General features: G+C 53.3%; 6 protein-coding genes across 6 annotated transcripts; 3 read left to right on the forward strand and 3 right to left on the reverse strand.

Annotated features, from left to right (window-relative positions):
- Positions 1-91: 91 nt before the first annotated feature.
- Positions 92-2290, reverse strand: CCOS01_01155 (telomere-binding alpha subunit central domain-containing protein; the record flags this gene model as incomplete). The annotated part of the gene is made up of 3 exons (XM_060449351.1): positions 92-1885; positions 1941-2080; positions 2131-2290. The coding sequence occupies 3 exons, from the start codon at positions 2288-2290 to the stop codon at positions 92-94; spliced, it is 2094 nt and encodes a 697-aa protein (XP_060320789.1).
- Positions 2291-3748: 1458 nt separating this feature from the next.
- CCOS01_01156 (uncharacterized protein) lies at positions 3749-5728 on the forward strand (the record flags this gene model as incomplete). Its single annotated transcript, XM_060449352.1, has 3 exons — positions 3749-3982; positions 4254-4763; positions 4817-5728. The coding sequence occupies 3 exons, from the start codon at positions 3749-3751 to the stop codon at positions 5726-5728; spliced, it is 1656 nt and encodes a 551-aa protein (XP_060320790.1).
- Positions 5729-6999: 1271 nt separating this feature from the next.
- CCOS01_01157 (mediator complex subunit Med5) lies at positions 7000-10366 on the forward strand (the record flags this gene model as incomplete). The annotated part of the gene is made up of 6 exons (XM_060449353.1): positions 7000-7660; positions 7714-7973; positions 8027-8089; positions 8146-8658; positions 8707-9244; positions 9294-10366. 6 exons carry the CDS (start codon positions 7000-7002, stop codon positions 10364-10366), a joined length of 3108 nt encoding a protein of 1035 aa, XP_060320791.1.
- Positions 10367-10490: 124 nt separating this feature from the next.
- Positions 10491-11511, reverse strand: CCOS01_01158 (uncharacterized protein; the record flags this gene model as incomplete). The annotated part of the gene is made up of 2 exons (XM_060449354.1): positions 10491-11285; positions 11353-11511. The coding sequence occupies 2 exons, from the start codon at positions 11509-11511 to the stop codon at positions 10491-10493; spliced, it is 954 nt and encodes a 317-aa protein (XP_060320792.1).
- An 801-nt stretch (positions 11512-12312) lies between these two features.
- Positions 12313-13941, reverse strand: CCOS01_01159 (uncharacterized protein; the record flags this gene model as incomplete). The annotated part of the gene is made up of 4 exons (XM_060449355.1): positions 12313-12775; positions 12827-12922; positions 12975-13483; positions 13546-13941. 4 exons carry the CDS (start codon positions 13939-13941, stop codon positions 12313-12315), a joined length of 1464 nt encoding a protein of 487 aa, XP_060320793.1.
- Positions 13942-14565: 624 nt separating this feature from the next.
- On the forward strand, positions 14566-15014 carry CCOS01_01160 (uncharacterized protein; the record flags this gene model as incomplete). The annotated part of the gene is made up of 2 exons (XM_060449356.1): positions 14566-14856; positions 14934-15014. The coding sequence occupies 2 exons, from the start codon at positions 14566-14568 to the stop codon at positions 15012-15014; spliced, it is 372 nt and encodes a 123-aa protein (XP_060320794.1).
- Positions 15015-15563: the final 549 nt, after the last annotated feature.

Consider the following 15563-nt stretch of genomic DNA (forward strand, 5'->3'; position numbering starts at 1 on the left):
GCCCGTGAAGGCCGCCGTTCTGCAAATTTGTCATCAATCGTTGTAAACATGTCCCAAAACCTCCTGTATACGCCCGTGCTTGGCCACCTGGCTAGTAGCCGCTTATTTTGGTTCCGAAAAGCCCATACATACGCTGCCATCTCTTTCCTGTCCCTGCATCTGCCTTTTCGCTGTCTGGCTCCTTGACTTGGATGCCATACTGACGTATGCAGCAAGTGAAGGGACGGTTTGAGATAGCCAGCTTCTCGTTCTTGGACGCCCCGCCCGCAACCGCATTCTCATCGTCGGAATCAGGGGGTCGGTCGCTGGTTTTCTTCTTCTTTCCCACGTTGGCCTTTTGCTTCTTGCCCTGCTCGGCCAACGTCGTGGTCTTCTTCTCTTCGAGGTCTCCCCAGAGGATGAACATTTTCTCGCGCAGCTGGGACAAAGCGTCCGCGTTGGTGCGGAAGTCGCATGCGTCAAGGCCTGTCAGGAGCTGGGCGTCCATGTTATCCACCACAACCCAGAATTTGTTCGTCTTCTTCTCTCGTGTCTTTGGGTCCTTGGCTGCGGTGGCATCCTGGAGACATAGAGCAAAGCGCCACTCCCAGTTCTGCTCGCTCGTGCTTACGTACTTGTCGATGGTTACGCGCCCTTGTTCGTCGTCGTCGTCATTATCGTCCTCCGAGTCTGTGCCAGAATAATCGGACAGAACGTCGTATTCGTTTCGCTTGTGGACACAAGCAAAATCCTGTATCCTGGGAGGGTGGAAGTCGACTATGCGAACATAGGTCCGGTACTGTGCGTCGTGGAAGGGAAGTTTGACTATCAGGGGCGCGTTCTGGAAGACCAATTCTTGTGTTGCTGGTTCGAGAATGGTAGCCACGTCGACGGCCGGCTCATCGTGGTTTTCGCAGACCACTTGCTCGTTGAGGTCTGGCGGTGTTTCGATTTCTTTGCCTTCGCCCGCCTCCTTTTCAGTTTCCTTCTCCTTCTCTGCAGCTTGACCTCGTTTCAATGATCGACGTTGCTTGGCATTCCGAGGTTTTTTTTCGGGCTGGTCTGCCGCCGGCCTTTTCTTGTCCGTTCCTTTTGTGTAATTCGTTTCTTTCGAACCAGCTTTGAGTTGCTTCTCGTAGTCCCGCTTCCTTCTGAGGGCATTCTTGACGTGGGGGTCCATTGACTCTCCTTCTTCCGGCATATCCAACTTATCGACACAGATCTTGTTTTTGAATGCATTCCGATCTTCCCGAAGGAAACCCTCCAGGTTTTTCCCGTTGGATCCATACTTGACCTGGACATTGAACAAGCGAATCCAATCGTCCTTTTTTATCCTTCTTTCTCGGATGACAGTGGCATGGGGATTCCAGCAGGTGATTTGCATGGGTTGCTTGCCAAAAGGCCCCTCCCACTGGGTATCGGAGGTGGATTTTCGAGTCTTAGCATGGGTGTAGCCGTATGGGTCACCGTCTCGGCCACTATTAGTGTCTAGGCGTTCGTTGGTGTAGTGATGGAAGTCAGAATTCTCTGTGTAATCCGAAACGTACAACGTCACCTTGTCTCCGAAGTCGTGTGGATCTTTTACGACCTGGACTATGAGATCATGGAACTTGCCGTCTCGAACATCTTGCAACTCGCACAGCTTGTTCTTTATATTGAGCGATTGATTGGCTTGAATCTCAAACACTTCAGGTTCGGGGATTTCCGTCTTGTCGATGTTGTGGTACAGCCAAGAGATATACTGCCCCTCTATGGGTGCTGGGTCTCGCTTCTCGTCTTTGGCGGATGGCTTTGAGGGGGCTGGCGGGTGCTGAGGAGGAGGGGGTATTGTTGTTGCTGAATAGATGTGGAGGGTTGTGCTGAAATTCGTTATCAGAGACAAGGGATTACTCATGTACCTCTGAGTCTGGGCCAATTGTCAGTATATCAAATAGTCTGCAGAAGACAAGTCAGTGGTTTACCTTTACTTGATGAGCAACAACAACATCGCCGCTTTTGGCAGTGGGCATGTCTCCCTCAGGTCGGAAGATGTCGAGTTTCACGTCTTGGCCCTCAGACTCCGATAGAGACATGTCAATGAGACTCATTTGACATTTGTAATCTGAAGAGACATTAGCTGGATTTGGATAGACAATGATTTGAGCACACTACCTTTATTGGCAGTAGGCATCGGGCGACGGAAATCCTTGACGAGACCAATAACATTCACGATACTTGTCGGGCGGACCTTGTACTCAACGATGTCGCTCAGGGGCGTAAAGCCCTTTGGGAGATCCATGGCCTTTTTGGCTTCGGTCTCCGCCATCGCCATGATTTGGACCAATGGAAGATAGGATAAATGTTCGCAAAGACAGGCGGAAAGGCACGTCGTTTGCCGCTCTCATAGCCCGCAAAGGCGACTGAAGAATTCTAGAAGTCCGACTCTGCGTTTGGCATGTCGTAGGGGCACTTAAGTTTGCTGGCCGTTTGACGCGTCTTACAGCTGGGGAGCTGTATCTCAATGGCGCGTCGCGCTCCACCAAAAGGAAAGTCACTTGACGCGGGGACTTACTTGTGTTTGCTTGTTGGATTTGCATGAGGTACCTGGTATGTAACCCCCATGCGTTTTAGGTACCGTCCCCTTCACAGGAGCCAGGTTGCAGCCCAGCCCGATAAAGGAGGGGCACACGCACCTGCTGGTCTCAGCTGCTTCAGCTACCTAGATACTACGTAGGCAGGTGCCTACGCCTGTCTAAGCACGCAGTAAGGGAAGGAACTCCGGACGCAGGTAATGTACTGGGGCTCCCAGCTGGAAGACAGATAGCTGCCTGCCGCTGTCAAATAGGTGGATTTAGCCCTCTGTGTCACTATCCTGTGGAAGTTTAGGTAGGTGCGGTAGCCCAAAGCAAGCAACTGTCGGGCCGTCGCGGGGAAGATACCTGAGCGAAGGGGAGCGGAGTACCCTACTAGCTTTCAATGACATAATCCCCTAGGAAACCAAGCTAAAAAGCACCGTCAAAAGCCAAAGTGGGGTGATAATCTCTTACCACGATACTCGACTCTCTATTGAATTAAGCCCTTTGCTGCAAAGCTAGATATTGAATGGAGACGGAGCCAACTTTGTACCCGTGATTGTGGACCACCAGGGACCTTAGGTAGTACGGTAAGGTAGGTATCCGTACCTACCGACTTAAAACTCCCCAGTGGAGGTGAAGCTGCCTATCGTCTCGGGCACACTGGGACACTTGGAAGACAAGGTAGGTAGCCACCCGACTGACTGCTGCTGAATCTCAGATGGCCCCTCCATCGAAAGCCAGTGCAAAAAAAAAATAAAAAAATCAGACAGTTCGCTTGCGGCCACCGGCACCTCCCAAAGAACGACGTAGTAGGTACCTTGGCCCGACCCGTTAGACAGCGCAAAACAAAAGTCACTAGAACGTACGCATCCCCATTGGGTCATTGCAGGGCCCTGCACTTTCCATTTCTTCGACCCGCTCTCTCGCTTCACCCTCCCTGACTCCCAGTTTCCTTCATCTTCCCCCCCATCATCACAACTTTTCTCCCAGCGACCTGACAACCATATCAGGATTTTTCTCCCAACACGCGCAACTCCTACCCTCCTTTTTACTTTTGCGCGACACAATCCAGAAGATCCATCTCGACAGAGACCCTTCTACCCTTGACGCCTTTCTCGGACACCCGCCGGCCAAACATTGTCTTTTTCCCCTTCTCCTGACGGTCGGCAAGAAAACACCACTCAACAATCACATCAACCCACGCAACCGCAAAGATGGCTGATCGATACATCCCCGAACATCGCCGTACCAACTTCAAGGCGAAGAGCACCTTCAAGCCTGAGGAGCTTCGTCGTCGCAGAGAGGAGCAGCAGGTCGAGATTCGCAAGGCGAAGAGAGAGGAGAACTTGGCCAAGCGTCGTGGCATTGGCTCTGGCGAAAACAGACCCGGCGCTTCCCTCGGAGCCGCTCCTGACAGCGATGACGATACCGCTCCTACTGAATCCCAGGTAAGTTTTGCTTCATGTTTTTTTGCGATGTTCTGGCCTTCGAATCTTCTTTGTTTGAACCCCGCCAATACTGTTGCACCCTTCGTCTTATTTCCTCCCCCTCCTGTTGCCAGGGCGCCTTGCCGTTGCCCCACTTCCCTTTTGGCGCGAGTCGGTCCCTCTCTGCGTCTCTGCAGCCTCAAGCTTGCGCAAAGAGCTCGAATCGAATTCTGCTTCATCACAAGCTATAGCTCCTCCATTCATTCAAAGCAGCCATGCTGATCTTTCTTAGCTTAATGAGGATCTCCCCCAGATGGTTCAGGGCGTCTTCTCAGAGCAGATTGACCTCCAGATCCAAGCGACCACCAAGTTCCGAAAGCTGCTGTCCAAGGAGCGCAACCCTCCTATCGAAGAGGTCATCAAGACCGGCGTTGTCAGCCGCTTCGTAGAGTTCCTCCGATCGCCTCATACACTCGTCCAATTCGAGGCCGCCTGGGCGTTGACCAACATCGCTTCCGGTTCCGCCACGCAGACTCAGGTTGTCATCGAGGCTGGTGCAGTCCCCATCTTCGTCGAGCTCTTGGCAAGCCCTGAGCCCGATGTGCGTGAACAGGCTGTTTGGGCCCTGGGCAACATCGCCGGTGACAGCCCTCACTGCCGTGACTACGTCCTCAGCTGCGGTGCCCTGAAGCCTCTCTTGGCCCTTCTCGGAGACAGCCGTAAGCTTAGTATGCTCCGCAACGCCACCTGGACCCTCAGCAACTTCTGCAGAGGCAAGACCCCTCAGCCCGACTGGAACACTGTAAGGAAACATCTTTTGTCTTCGCACCTGTCCGTCGCTAACCATGTCTACAGATTGCCCCCGCTCTTCCTGTGCTTTCTAAGCTTGTCTACTCCCTTGACGACGAGGTTCTGATCGACGCCTGCTGGGCCATTTCATACTTGTCTGACGGATCCAACGACAAGATTCAGGCCGTCATCGAGGCTGGTATTCCCCGTCGCCTGGTCGAGCTCCTCATGCATGCCTCCACCTCCGTCCAGACGCCCGCTCTCCGCTCCGTTGGTAACATTGTCACTGGCGACGATGTTCAGACGCAGGTGATCATCAACTGTGGTTCTCTGCCTTGCCTCCTCTCGCTTCTCAGCTCCAACAAGGATGGCATCCGCAAGGAGGCTTGCTGGACCATTAGCAACATCACCGCTGGAAACTCCGCCCAGATCCAGTCGGTCATTGATGCCAACATCATCCCCCCTCTCATCCATCTCCTGTCAAATGGCGACCTGAAGACCCGCAAGGAGGCCTGCTGGGCCATTAGCAACGCGACATCAGGAGGCCTGCAAAAGCCGGAACAGATCCGCTACCTGGTCGCTCAGGGCTGCATCAAGCCTTTGTGCGATCTGTTGGCCTGCCCCGACAACAAGATCATCCAGGTTGCTCTGGATGGTTTGGAAAATATTCTCAAGGTTGGCGACCTGGACAAGCAGGCCGCAGGTGAGGGGCCCGACTCTGTCAACCGTTACGCTTTGTTTATCGAGGAGTGCGGTGGCATGGAGAAGATTCACGATTGCCAGACCAACGCCAACGAGGAGATCTACATGAAGGCGTACAACATTATCGAGAAGTACTTCTCTGATGAGGAGGAGAACGCGGATGAGGGCATGGCCCAGGGCACCGGTCCCAACGGTACCTTTGGATTCGGCACCAACGCCGCTCCCCAGCAGGGTGGCTTCAGCTTCGCCAATGGCGGCGATTCGATGGACATGTAAAGTACCAAATTGCCAGCGACCTTCGAAAATTCCGTTTGCTGGTTCAGCAACTTGCCAACATTGGATCAACATCCCGTCAACCCCATATTCCCCAATCCACAGCACCCACCGTCACCCATGCCCTTTTTGTCAGCGACGCATTATGCATCTTGCTAGGCTGACAGTTTTACAACACCCCCCACACATACACACAACACGTGCAATCGGCGTTCTCTAATATGGCTTGATGGAAACGATTGAAAGACATTCCCGGTGAGGAGAAGACAGGTCCTTTGGTAGCTTCAAAGCTCCAGCCTAGGAGAGGAAGAGAAAAGGCGGTGGACACGGGCCAAGGAACGAATGACGAGGCTCAGTTGGCACGGGTGACAGGTCTGCCGCCTCGCCGCTTCAGAGCTGTAGGTCGGGATCTGGTTCGTCATGAAAGTCAAATCTGGCCACTCAGGCGGACTTGTGTGCACCGTGGGAGAGACTGGCCACATTGGCGCAACATCTCGCCGCAGAAACTGCACCTGTAGGAGACGAGCTGATTGATGCTAGTGCATCTCAACTCGAGAGACAGGCCTGAGAGCCACATGAAATGCTCCCCAGAACCAAGTGGTAACTGGCTCACAGCGTTCATAGTCAACTTTCTGCAATAGCGGGCAGTAGTGGAAATCAACGTCAAATTCATGAATTGTGAGAGCATCACATGCTAACTGACCCGATGAGCGTATTGTGATTGTTGAAATGTCCTCGTATGCATGCCACATAGTTGCCATTCGGGCAAGAGAAGGTAGTTCCAATAATGAGACTTGGGCCTAGGTATGTGATCCGTGGTCAATCACCATGTTCAGAAAGATGCAGGGAATGCATTAGTGGCATCTAGGGTATCCGTTCCTGGCGACCTACGAAAGTTGCCTCAGCATGCTTAGGTACCTAAGTACCCTGTGCGCTACCTTGCCATGGGCCTCCGAGGTGCGGATACACTCCGCAGTGGATAAGATGATGGAAGTTGCGTTAGCGAACGGCAGCGCGACCAAACATCAAGAAACTCATACTACCTATCCTCTCCCAGTACAGAGTCGCGCATGCGCCCCGACCTTCCTAGAACACATCACCGCCGCAACTACTTATGCTTTCCCAGCTGCGCATCTACTAAAGCGAGCGTAGAAGTATGCTCGTACAAACGGCCAGGGCGAGATCAAAGAGCCCGGCTTAATTCGCCTAGCGTCTTACTCCACGACAGCGACAACCTCGAATCAGCCCGCAACTTTATTGCCAGCATCGCCAACATGGACGGTCGCGTAATACGAGGCGTTCAGCGCGCCGCACTTGAGCAATGGTCCGAATTCATAGCCAAGAGTCTGGCTCACCGCATAGATCCCGAGAAGTTCGAATCCTATGTTCCATTTCTCCAAGCAAAGCATCCGTTGCCGCCAGTTGCCGTCGCCGATCTCTTCTTACGACCGCAACCTCACAATCACGAGAGCCTCGACCCTCGAGTCCCACGCTACCTCCAGGTCCTCTCTAGACTGAACTATATCGATACGCCTTCGATTCTTAAAGCTTTGTACAAGTATTCGACCTCTCGTGGCCACTCCCGAGAAGCTGGACAATTGCCCAATGTCGAAAACCAGACAACAAGCTTCCCACGATGGGAGAGCTCGTATGCGGCCGAGGAGGTCATGTTCTACAGGCTCACCAAGTCTGTAGCACAAGGGACCGCAATACAAAACACAGGGACGGGTCTTGAGATCGCCAACGTCATGGCCAAATGGATTGCGCTCTTCACCGACGCCGCCACAGCCTTCACGGTCGATGTCATGGGGCAGCTTCACAGTAGCCAGGTAAGAGAAGAGATGGAATCGGCGCGTGCCGCATTCGTAGCTTTGCTTCTCGGGGTGTGCGAAAATCAGGTTGTTCTCAAGGCTTTGAGTAAACCCGAAGCCCAAGGTAGGTGCTTAGGTACTGCTGCAATGACTTCGCGTTAGCTAATCTTGAATAAGAAATCAGAAAGGCATTGTCCGAAAGCCTCGCCAACTTCGTCCCAACCATCATGCAAAGTGCTGGCCCTATCGCGACCCGTCTCGATATGTTCCGGACGAGTACGCTAGCAGGCTTTGAGCCAGTCGACGAGCAGAAGAACAAGTCGAATGCCGAGATCGAGGACTTGTTTGACTCCACGGTAGCATTGGAGAACTTTGTAGTGTCTGAGCTACCGATAGTCAACTCGAGGGCTGGTCTTTACATATACTTGAATGCTGCAGTAAGATAATTGAAGCTGCGCTCTGGGGGAGGTGCTGACAGGAAGCGCAATAGCTAGTTGGCCGGCCATTGATCGATGATCTAGCCATCTTCAACTACTTGAACAATAGATACCAGGTATGACTTTTTTTGGTCTGTGCAGACACAACGCGCACACCAACTGACATCCGCAGGGCGATGTACAATCAACAACTGTTGACCTCATCCTGGTCTCGTTCGACATACTGGCCAATGCCGCCTCCCGCAATGAAGGGAAACAAGCGGCACATCTATTGCGCTCATTTCTCATGAATAAATTACCGATTCTGATTGAAAGTCTGAGCAAGCATATGTACGGCCCAGTGAATGCAGAATACTGCATCACGGAAGCTCTCAGCCGCGTCGACACGACCACCTTTCCCACACTATCATCAATGTTCGATGAAACCAGAAGTAACAATCCCTTCACAGACTCAGTTCGGGAAGACTTTTGCTGGGCTTGTTGTCTCCACGGCCTATTGCGGGAAAGCAGTATTGAAACTCTCCTTGGAGAAACACCCTATTCATCCCTTCCAGCAAGCGGGAGATACGTCAAAGAAAATCTTGTCGCAGAATGCCTTGCAGATCCGGAGAGAATGCAGGCTCTGATTGGGGAGCTAGACAGCAAAGAAGGAAACGCCGGCGCCGTGTGCCAAGCTTTGACAGAAGTCAGTCTTCCGTACTTATCAACGCAGGCTAATGCTGACCTTTAGCAGGTAATGGGGCAGCTTTGCAGGAATAAGGAGACAATGTCCCTGAAACTATTATGCAGTCAGTTGGCGCAGAAGCCATTGTCTCTTGATGTCATGCTGATGTTCGAGAAACCTGCAACGATTCTTCATCCTTTGTGCGACCTTCTGGACAACTGGAAGTACGATGAGGACCAAGGAGAGTATCAACCCGTGTACGAGGAGTTTGGCTCAATTCTGCTTCTCGTTATGGCTTTCGCATTTCGATACGGTCTTTCGGCATCAGATATGGGGATCATATCCTCTGACTCTTTTGTGGCAAGACTACTCGGCCACGGCCACCAAAGTCGGTCTTTGGAAGAGTTATCAGACCAAGAAAAGGGCCATTTGGATGGGTGGATACACGGCCTCTTTGACTCGGAAGCGGGCGGACTAGGCGATGAGCTGATGTCGTCCTGCCCGCCTCAGGACTTCTACTTACTAGTGTCGACTCTGTTTCACAACATCGTTCTAGCGTTCAGTACAGGACACTTGGCCGAAGAGAGCCTCAGAGGAGGCATTGAATGTAGGAGCTTTGAGAAGTCTGACTAAGAGTTGCGCTGACATGTTTACAGATCTTGTCGATACGTTCCTTCTGCCATCCCTCGTCGTTGCGATCACTTCTCTTGCCAACTCATTGTGGGTTGAGCGTCCTGACTGCCAAAAGGCGATTGTCAGGGTACTCAACTCTGTTTTGGCACCAACATCTATATCCAATGAAGCGCAAGCCATGCTCTCTTCTGTGATGAACATAGTTGCCAAGCCGCTGGAGCATTCCCTCAGGGCATACCAACGATCAGACCCAAAGAGTCAAGAGGTTGAACCGCTTTTAAAAGCAATCAAAGATAGTATCCCACTCTCCAGGAGAACGGGAGCCGCCGACCACCAAGAACTGGACGCTTGGTCAATGGGAGGATTCTCTAATTCTATCCGACAGACGCTACAGCAATTGGTGCAGTGGAGCATTCACCCAACAATGGACAGGATGCCTCCCGCGTACACCCATCGACAGATGTTGGTGGCGATGAAACTTCTCGGTGCAAAACGCTTACTGCAGCTCCTTTACGAAGACATCAGACAACAAACAGAAACGGGCAGCGGGAGCATCATTTACGATGTGGCAACAGCATTAGTCTGCGCGCCCGACGTGGTGAACACGCCGTCGAACCCGATCAACTTTATCGACAATTCAGGCAATGTACCGGCTCCCATCCAGAGGAAGCTTACTCTGCGAGAGGTTCTGAAGTCAGATGCCGAGGAGTGTAAAAAGCTGCAGAAGGTCGACATGAACCTTGCCGAGATTGTTGTGAGGCTGTACCGCAAGGTAGAGACTCAGATGGCCGTATCCCAGGCTGAGGTCATCCAAGCAGACACCATGCTGCAGACTGATCTCGGTCTGAGCTTAGACGCTGGCGCAGGCTCACTCGATGATGCCATGGCTGCCGCGGCTGCCAATGTTGCGCAAGGCGACGGAATGTCTGTGGACAACGTCAGTCTCGATCTGGGCCTAGGAGGTGTTGGCGGTGATCTTGGTCTCGGGGGCTCATCGAACAATGGTGGAGGGTCACTGGATCTCGGTGCCGACGACCTCTTCAGTGGCCTCGGTGCTGGTGACGATTTTCAATGGGACAACATGGACCTATCTTAGTGAACCTATCTTAGCACGGGGGGCATGTTCTCTTGACGAGGCCTTGGCCTCATAGAATAGTACTGCATATTGTATCAGATACCATCAAAAAGTATTTCCCAAATTCATCCACTTCTTGCTTCGTTCATTTGGCCTCCGGCCAGCTACCAATAATGAACTGTGAGTTGCACATATTTGTAAGCTCCCAATCCTCGGCCCCCATCTCAGCCTTCATCGCCACGTCTCCCCGGTCTCCGCACAAGCCTCCGATGAACATGGTGGCCATGAAATGATCATCCGTAGCATGCGCCTCGCGGTACATGGGATGCTTCATCAAACTCGTCACCTTGCGCCTCAAGAGCGGCCCGCCGCACGGCTTCTTGCCGCGGATGGCCTTGCCGTAGACGGCCTGGTCGGTGGGGACGTCCTCCTCGTACGCGGGACAAAAGGCGTCAATGACCTCCTGGCGGAAGTCCAGCGCCCAGGGCTCCGGGGGCGTAGGCTGGGCAAAGTTGTCGCGGAACTTGAGCATGGGCGCCCAGTTGTTCCGGTAGAGGTTGTGGACGGAGCCGCCAGAGCCGATGAAGAGCGTCTTGTGCTTGGCGGCTCTCAGGGGCCGCAGGGCGGCGCCGACGGCGACGTGAAAGTGCGGGTCGTAGAAGTCGTTCATGGAGATGAGCGTCGTCGGCGGGCAGCCGGCGGGGAACATGCGGATGAGGACGAGGTAGGTGTCGTGGATCCAGTCAAAGGTCGGGTCCGTCTTGGCGGGGATTCCGGCGGCGGCGAGGTGCTGCTGGATCGTGGGGATGTAGTCGAGGTCTGGGTTCAGTTTGTAGGGGTGGTATTTCTCAGGGTTAACGTAGGCGACTGGTGACTTTGCGGGCGTTGGGTGGGCTGAGATGAGGACCTCACCGGGGGCATTTGTGGCCCAGTGGGCTCCCTGGTGGTCGTTGTGAGTTGAGTTGCTTCCATGAGATATGAGATGGTAGGGAGAGGAGCCTACTTACCATCATGACAATGTGTTCGATACCCTGGGCGAGGGCTTCATCGCCGCACTTCTTCCAGTACGTGGCCGAGTTGCTCTCCTCGCCGAGCATCATTGTTGATCCATGCGCGAACAGGAAAACGGGGTTCATTGGCCCCTCATCTTTGGATCCCACCGCCATGATCTGATTGCTATCTGGGTTCTCAACTCGTCCGTCTGAGCTGATCGAAGTAAGGCAAGCGAGTAATTGGATGTCTACGCAGCAGAGTATGGGTCACGAAGACGAGCAACGGTCGAAAGCCGCCTTCTTAGCACTCGGAAGCTGATGAGACTTAAGACACTGAGATGGTTATCTTTCGCCTGTGTAAGGAATCGGCTGGTGGAGGATAGGTTTTGCCGCCAAAGTTCGTTAGGAAGTCGATTCGAACGGCCCCATTTACGGAAACTGGTCTGAGGACGATAAGACGTTCCATTGTCGAGGACGCCTGGGTGGCCTGCCCGAGCTTGGAGTAGGTGGTGTTGGCGCTGGAGTGTCGGAGAATCAGCGGGACCAAGACCTGGGGTAAAGCTGGGGCCGATGGGGCCGGGGCGGGCACTTAGGAGTCTCTCCACTTCCCGAGCCGAACCCGAGCCGGGGAAAGTTGCCGAATATTGTTTGCGAAGGTAAAGGTAGGCAAGTGGTGTGTTCGGGACCCTGACAGGCGTGACAGGGTTCAACCTCAGTCTGTTTTCCAACTATTGAATTCCTCAATGGCACTTCTTGGTTTCCCTAGTCGTATTTGCGGTGAATTACTAAGCGGCATGAGTCCGGGAATGAGATGATTCAATAGCCTGATCTGTCGACCACTCGTAATATGCCGAGAAGAGTTTTATGGAAAGATGAGTGTGATCGAGTAGCATGCATGTAAACTAGAGGTACATGATATGATATGGTATGATACATATTGAGATTTGCGACTGTCCTCCGGCGTAGGACGATAGTTTAACCCCTCAGTTTCAGCGCATAATCAAATACCCGCCTTCCGCCAATCCATGTGCCGTATGCAAGACTCGGAAGTACAACGCTCATGATTAGACCGGCACCCAGCACGAACCCTTGCTCGAAGAAACCCAGTCTGCTATTGCCTGGCTGGTTGGTCGGGCGCAGCGGTGCGACAGCCAGGGCATGCAGATTCTGGGCGGTGATCGCGCCGGAGCTGGTGAGGAGCTGCTCCAGTTTCGCGAGCGCGCCGGCGGGCTTCTCGACGAAATGCGGCCGGGCAACGGAGAACATCTCTCTATTGTAGCGGAATCCAAAGGCTGCTTCGTGGGAGAGCGGTGCTGCCGGGCCGAGGAGGAGGTTCGAGGGGATCTGGTTGATGACGGAGACGTGGGCGGGGAGAAATTGGGAGAGGTACTTTGCTGCATCAGGGCTGGCGAAGAGATAGGCGGCTAAGAGAGGGTTCCTAGTCAAATCAGCAAAAAAGTCTTGATGTGACTGATGAGTTTTAGCTCACTCGAATTCATGAGTGTAAATAGAGTCTACAAGACCAGAAGAGGTCGTGATAGGCAGAAAGCGCCCACTGATCTTGATGTTCAAGAGGGAGGCATTCCTGATTGAATCAGCATCTTCGTCAACTACAAGTGAGTGAGATCCCAACTTACCTGTCTTGTATATCAACCAGCTTGAAGTCCTTGGACCCAAAGCTCGAGGCAAGTCTCTTGTCCTCAGCCTCCTGTACTGCCTTCCTCGTTTCGTCGCTGGCGCTGTCACTCGCACGCTTTACTGTAGTCTCACGGGCAAACGCGAGCGAGGCATACTTTGAGCACGCCTCAAAGAACTCCTTCTTCACGAACTCATTCACGAGAACTAAGTCTGGCGCATAAGGCGACTGACCGCCGAAGCTGAAGCGCGCCGCCGTGATAGCCTTGGCAGCGGCCTCAATGTCCGCTGTTCGGTCAACTATAGCAACGGTGCGTGCGCCATTGGCGGAAATGAGATGGTTTGCGCGACTAGCGTTCGGGGTCGCTGTGTTGGTTTGATCTACTAGGATTGCCTGTGACAGTAATGTTTCGTCTGTGATCTTCTTGGCGATGCAGAAGGCATTCTGATTGAGGGCACGCGTAAGGACGTTGCGGAGGACGGAATCTAGCTGCGACAACGTATCTTCGAGCTGTAGGCCTTCCTGTCAGCTTCTGATACAGGTGAGCCAATGTTGCAAATTATCAGGCGTACCTCGAGAACAACAACAGAGCCGGCAGCCAGGGCCGCAGCAAGTGGACTCAGAATAGAGAAGAGCCTGGTGTAAGTGGTCGGCCGAATGATCACCAGTCCGGCACCGGTCCTTCTGCTCGTGTTGTCCTTGCCATGAGCAACCAGATACTCGGCCTCGATCTCCTCCGAGAAGTTTAGAGACTCGTAGAAATGTCGCACAGCTTCCAGTGCGAGGAAGTGCTCGGCCTCGATCTCTGTCTTTGATGCGCCGGTATCCTTCTCCTGAGCGGCAGTCAGGGCCGCGGACTCTTTGCGCAGCTCGTTGTGGAGGCTGATGAGGTTATCCTGGCGGAAGCGAATGACTTCGGCGCGCCCGTCGACGAGCGTTACGAGCAACTTCTCTACAGCAGGATTCATTGCGGTGATGTTTTGGAGAAGTTAGGGAGGAGGACAAGCACTCGTTGACAGGTGAAGGGTAGAGCGACTCGATTGCAACGAAAAGTCGAAGGTGCGACGATGGAATAATGTGCTATCTACAAGACCTGAGCTCGCTATACACAAGCTCATATCGGATTCACGGGCAGATCCGATGAACTCGGCAAGCTCAAACATCTGTCCGCGGACCGTAACCTTCGTTTGAGCTAGGCCCCGGCTTGTTGGAGGGGCGGAATGTGGAGGACAGGGGTGCTAGTCGTTTCTCGACATTCGTTGCTTGCGGGTTGACTAGGATCTGGTAGGCGGCAGCCTCCAAACCGACGCTTGCCACAGGTCTCATTGGTTCTCTCCGCACTTCCGACGCAGGCGTATCCGCAGGTTCATGGTAAGGTTGATCGGGTGGCGCGGGCTCTTGGGAAGGGACGGGTCGACGGTCGGCATATTGAAGCGGTGCCCTGCCTCCTCGTGTCGAATTTCTGAGATAGGCGTCTCCAATTCTCCAAGGCCATCTCTACCATTTCTTGTCGAAGTTGTCTGAGTTTCAATAGATTTCGCTTGTTCATCATCTCACCACACACATACGCAAAGACAACAAGCAAGGTCATCATGTCGGCAACTGTCACAGAGAACCCTGTCACGACGACAATCCAACGAGACTACCTCCACGACTATCAGATTCGTCTCACCGGAGGCGTTGAGGAAGCCTTCGCGAGAGGCAATGCGGATGCTCCATCGCCAGCAGCAGTGAACCCGCCCGGATGGTACGACCAGCACCGCCAGGTCCCTCCATACAGGCCGGCGAACACGAATATGGATATAGCAGACAGGCCATGGGGGTCAAATGGCATCGAGTCGGCCTTTGTGTTTGTCATGTTGAATGGGTGTTGGCTTCAAGGGGTGAGTAAAATGTGCAATCGTCGTTCGCGGCGCATGCAAAATGGGTGAAGGTGAGCATGCTGACATGAGTCCATCAGGTTACCAACTGGCTCTGGAGGTCGACGGGTGGAAGAGTGAATAAGGATATTTTCAGGTTCAAGGTCGGTGGTGAGTTTTGATGCGCTGGTTGTGAAATTTTCAGTGAATAGTGTCGCCTTAGAGGCATGGTGGTGGCGGATGGCATCTACTCTGTGTTCAATACATTCAATGACAGCAATCCATTTTCTATGTCTGCAATATATCGTAAACCTCCAAATCTCTCCTTTGGTTGACTCCATCGTGTGATGGCCTGGGGCAGGGAATCTGGTGTTTGCGACGAGTATCGCCTCATTTGCCTTACCGTAAGGTACCCAAGGGATCATAATACGAATAGTCCGTACCGAGACGGGGTAGAAACAATACCGTGCTGGCTCCGCTCGTTGGGGTCAGCCCCTCCCCCACCGTTCCGCCCGTGCGCAACAAACGCCATACACGGAGGCGGCGGCGGCAGCGATGAGGAGTAGAGGCAGAGTGAGTACCACCCGAAGTAGGTTGATGTGTGGGAGGAGGGGTCCGATCATTGAAGCATCTTGCATCATCCGCTCCATTCATCTCATCGTCGGTGAAAGAGTTCAAGTGCCCAGTCCCGCCCACCCCATTGCAATAAAACCAAGGAACGCCCCTCCAAG

The sequence above is a fragment of the Colletotrichum costaricense genome (genome assembly GCF_030867565.1).
Source record: "Colletotrichum costaricense strain IMI 309622 chromosome Unknown Scaffold_1.1, whole genome shotgun sequence".
Taxonomy (NCBI): Eukaryota; Fungi; Ascomycota; class Sordariomycetes; order Glomerellales; family Glomerellaceae; genus Colletotrichum; species Colletotrichum costaricense.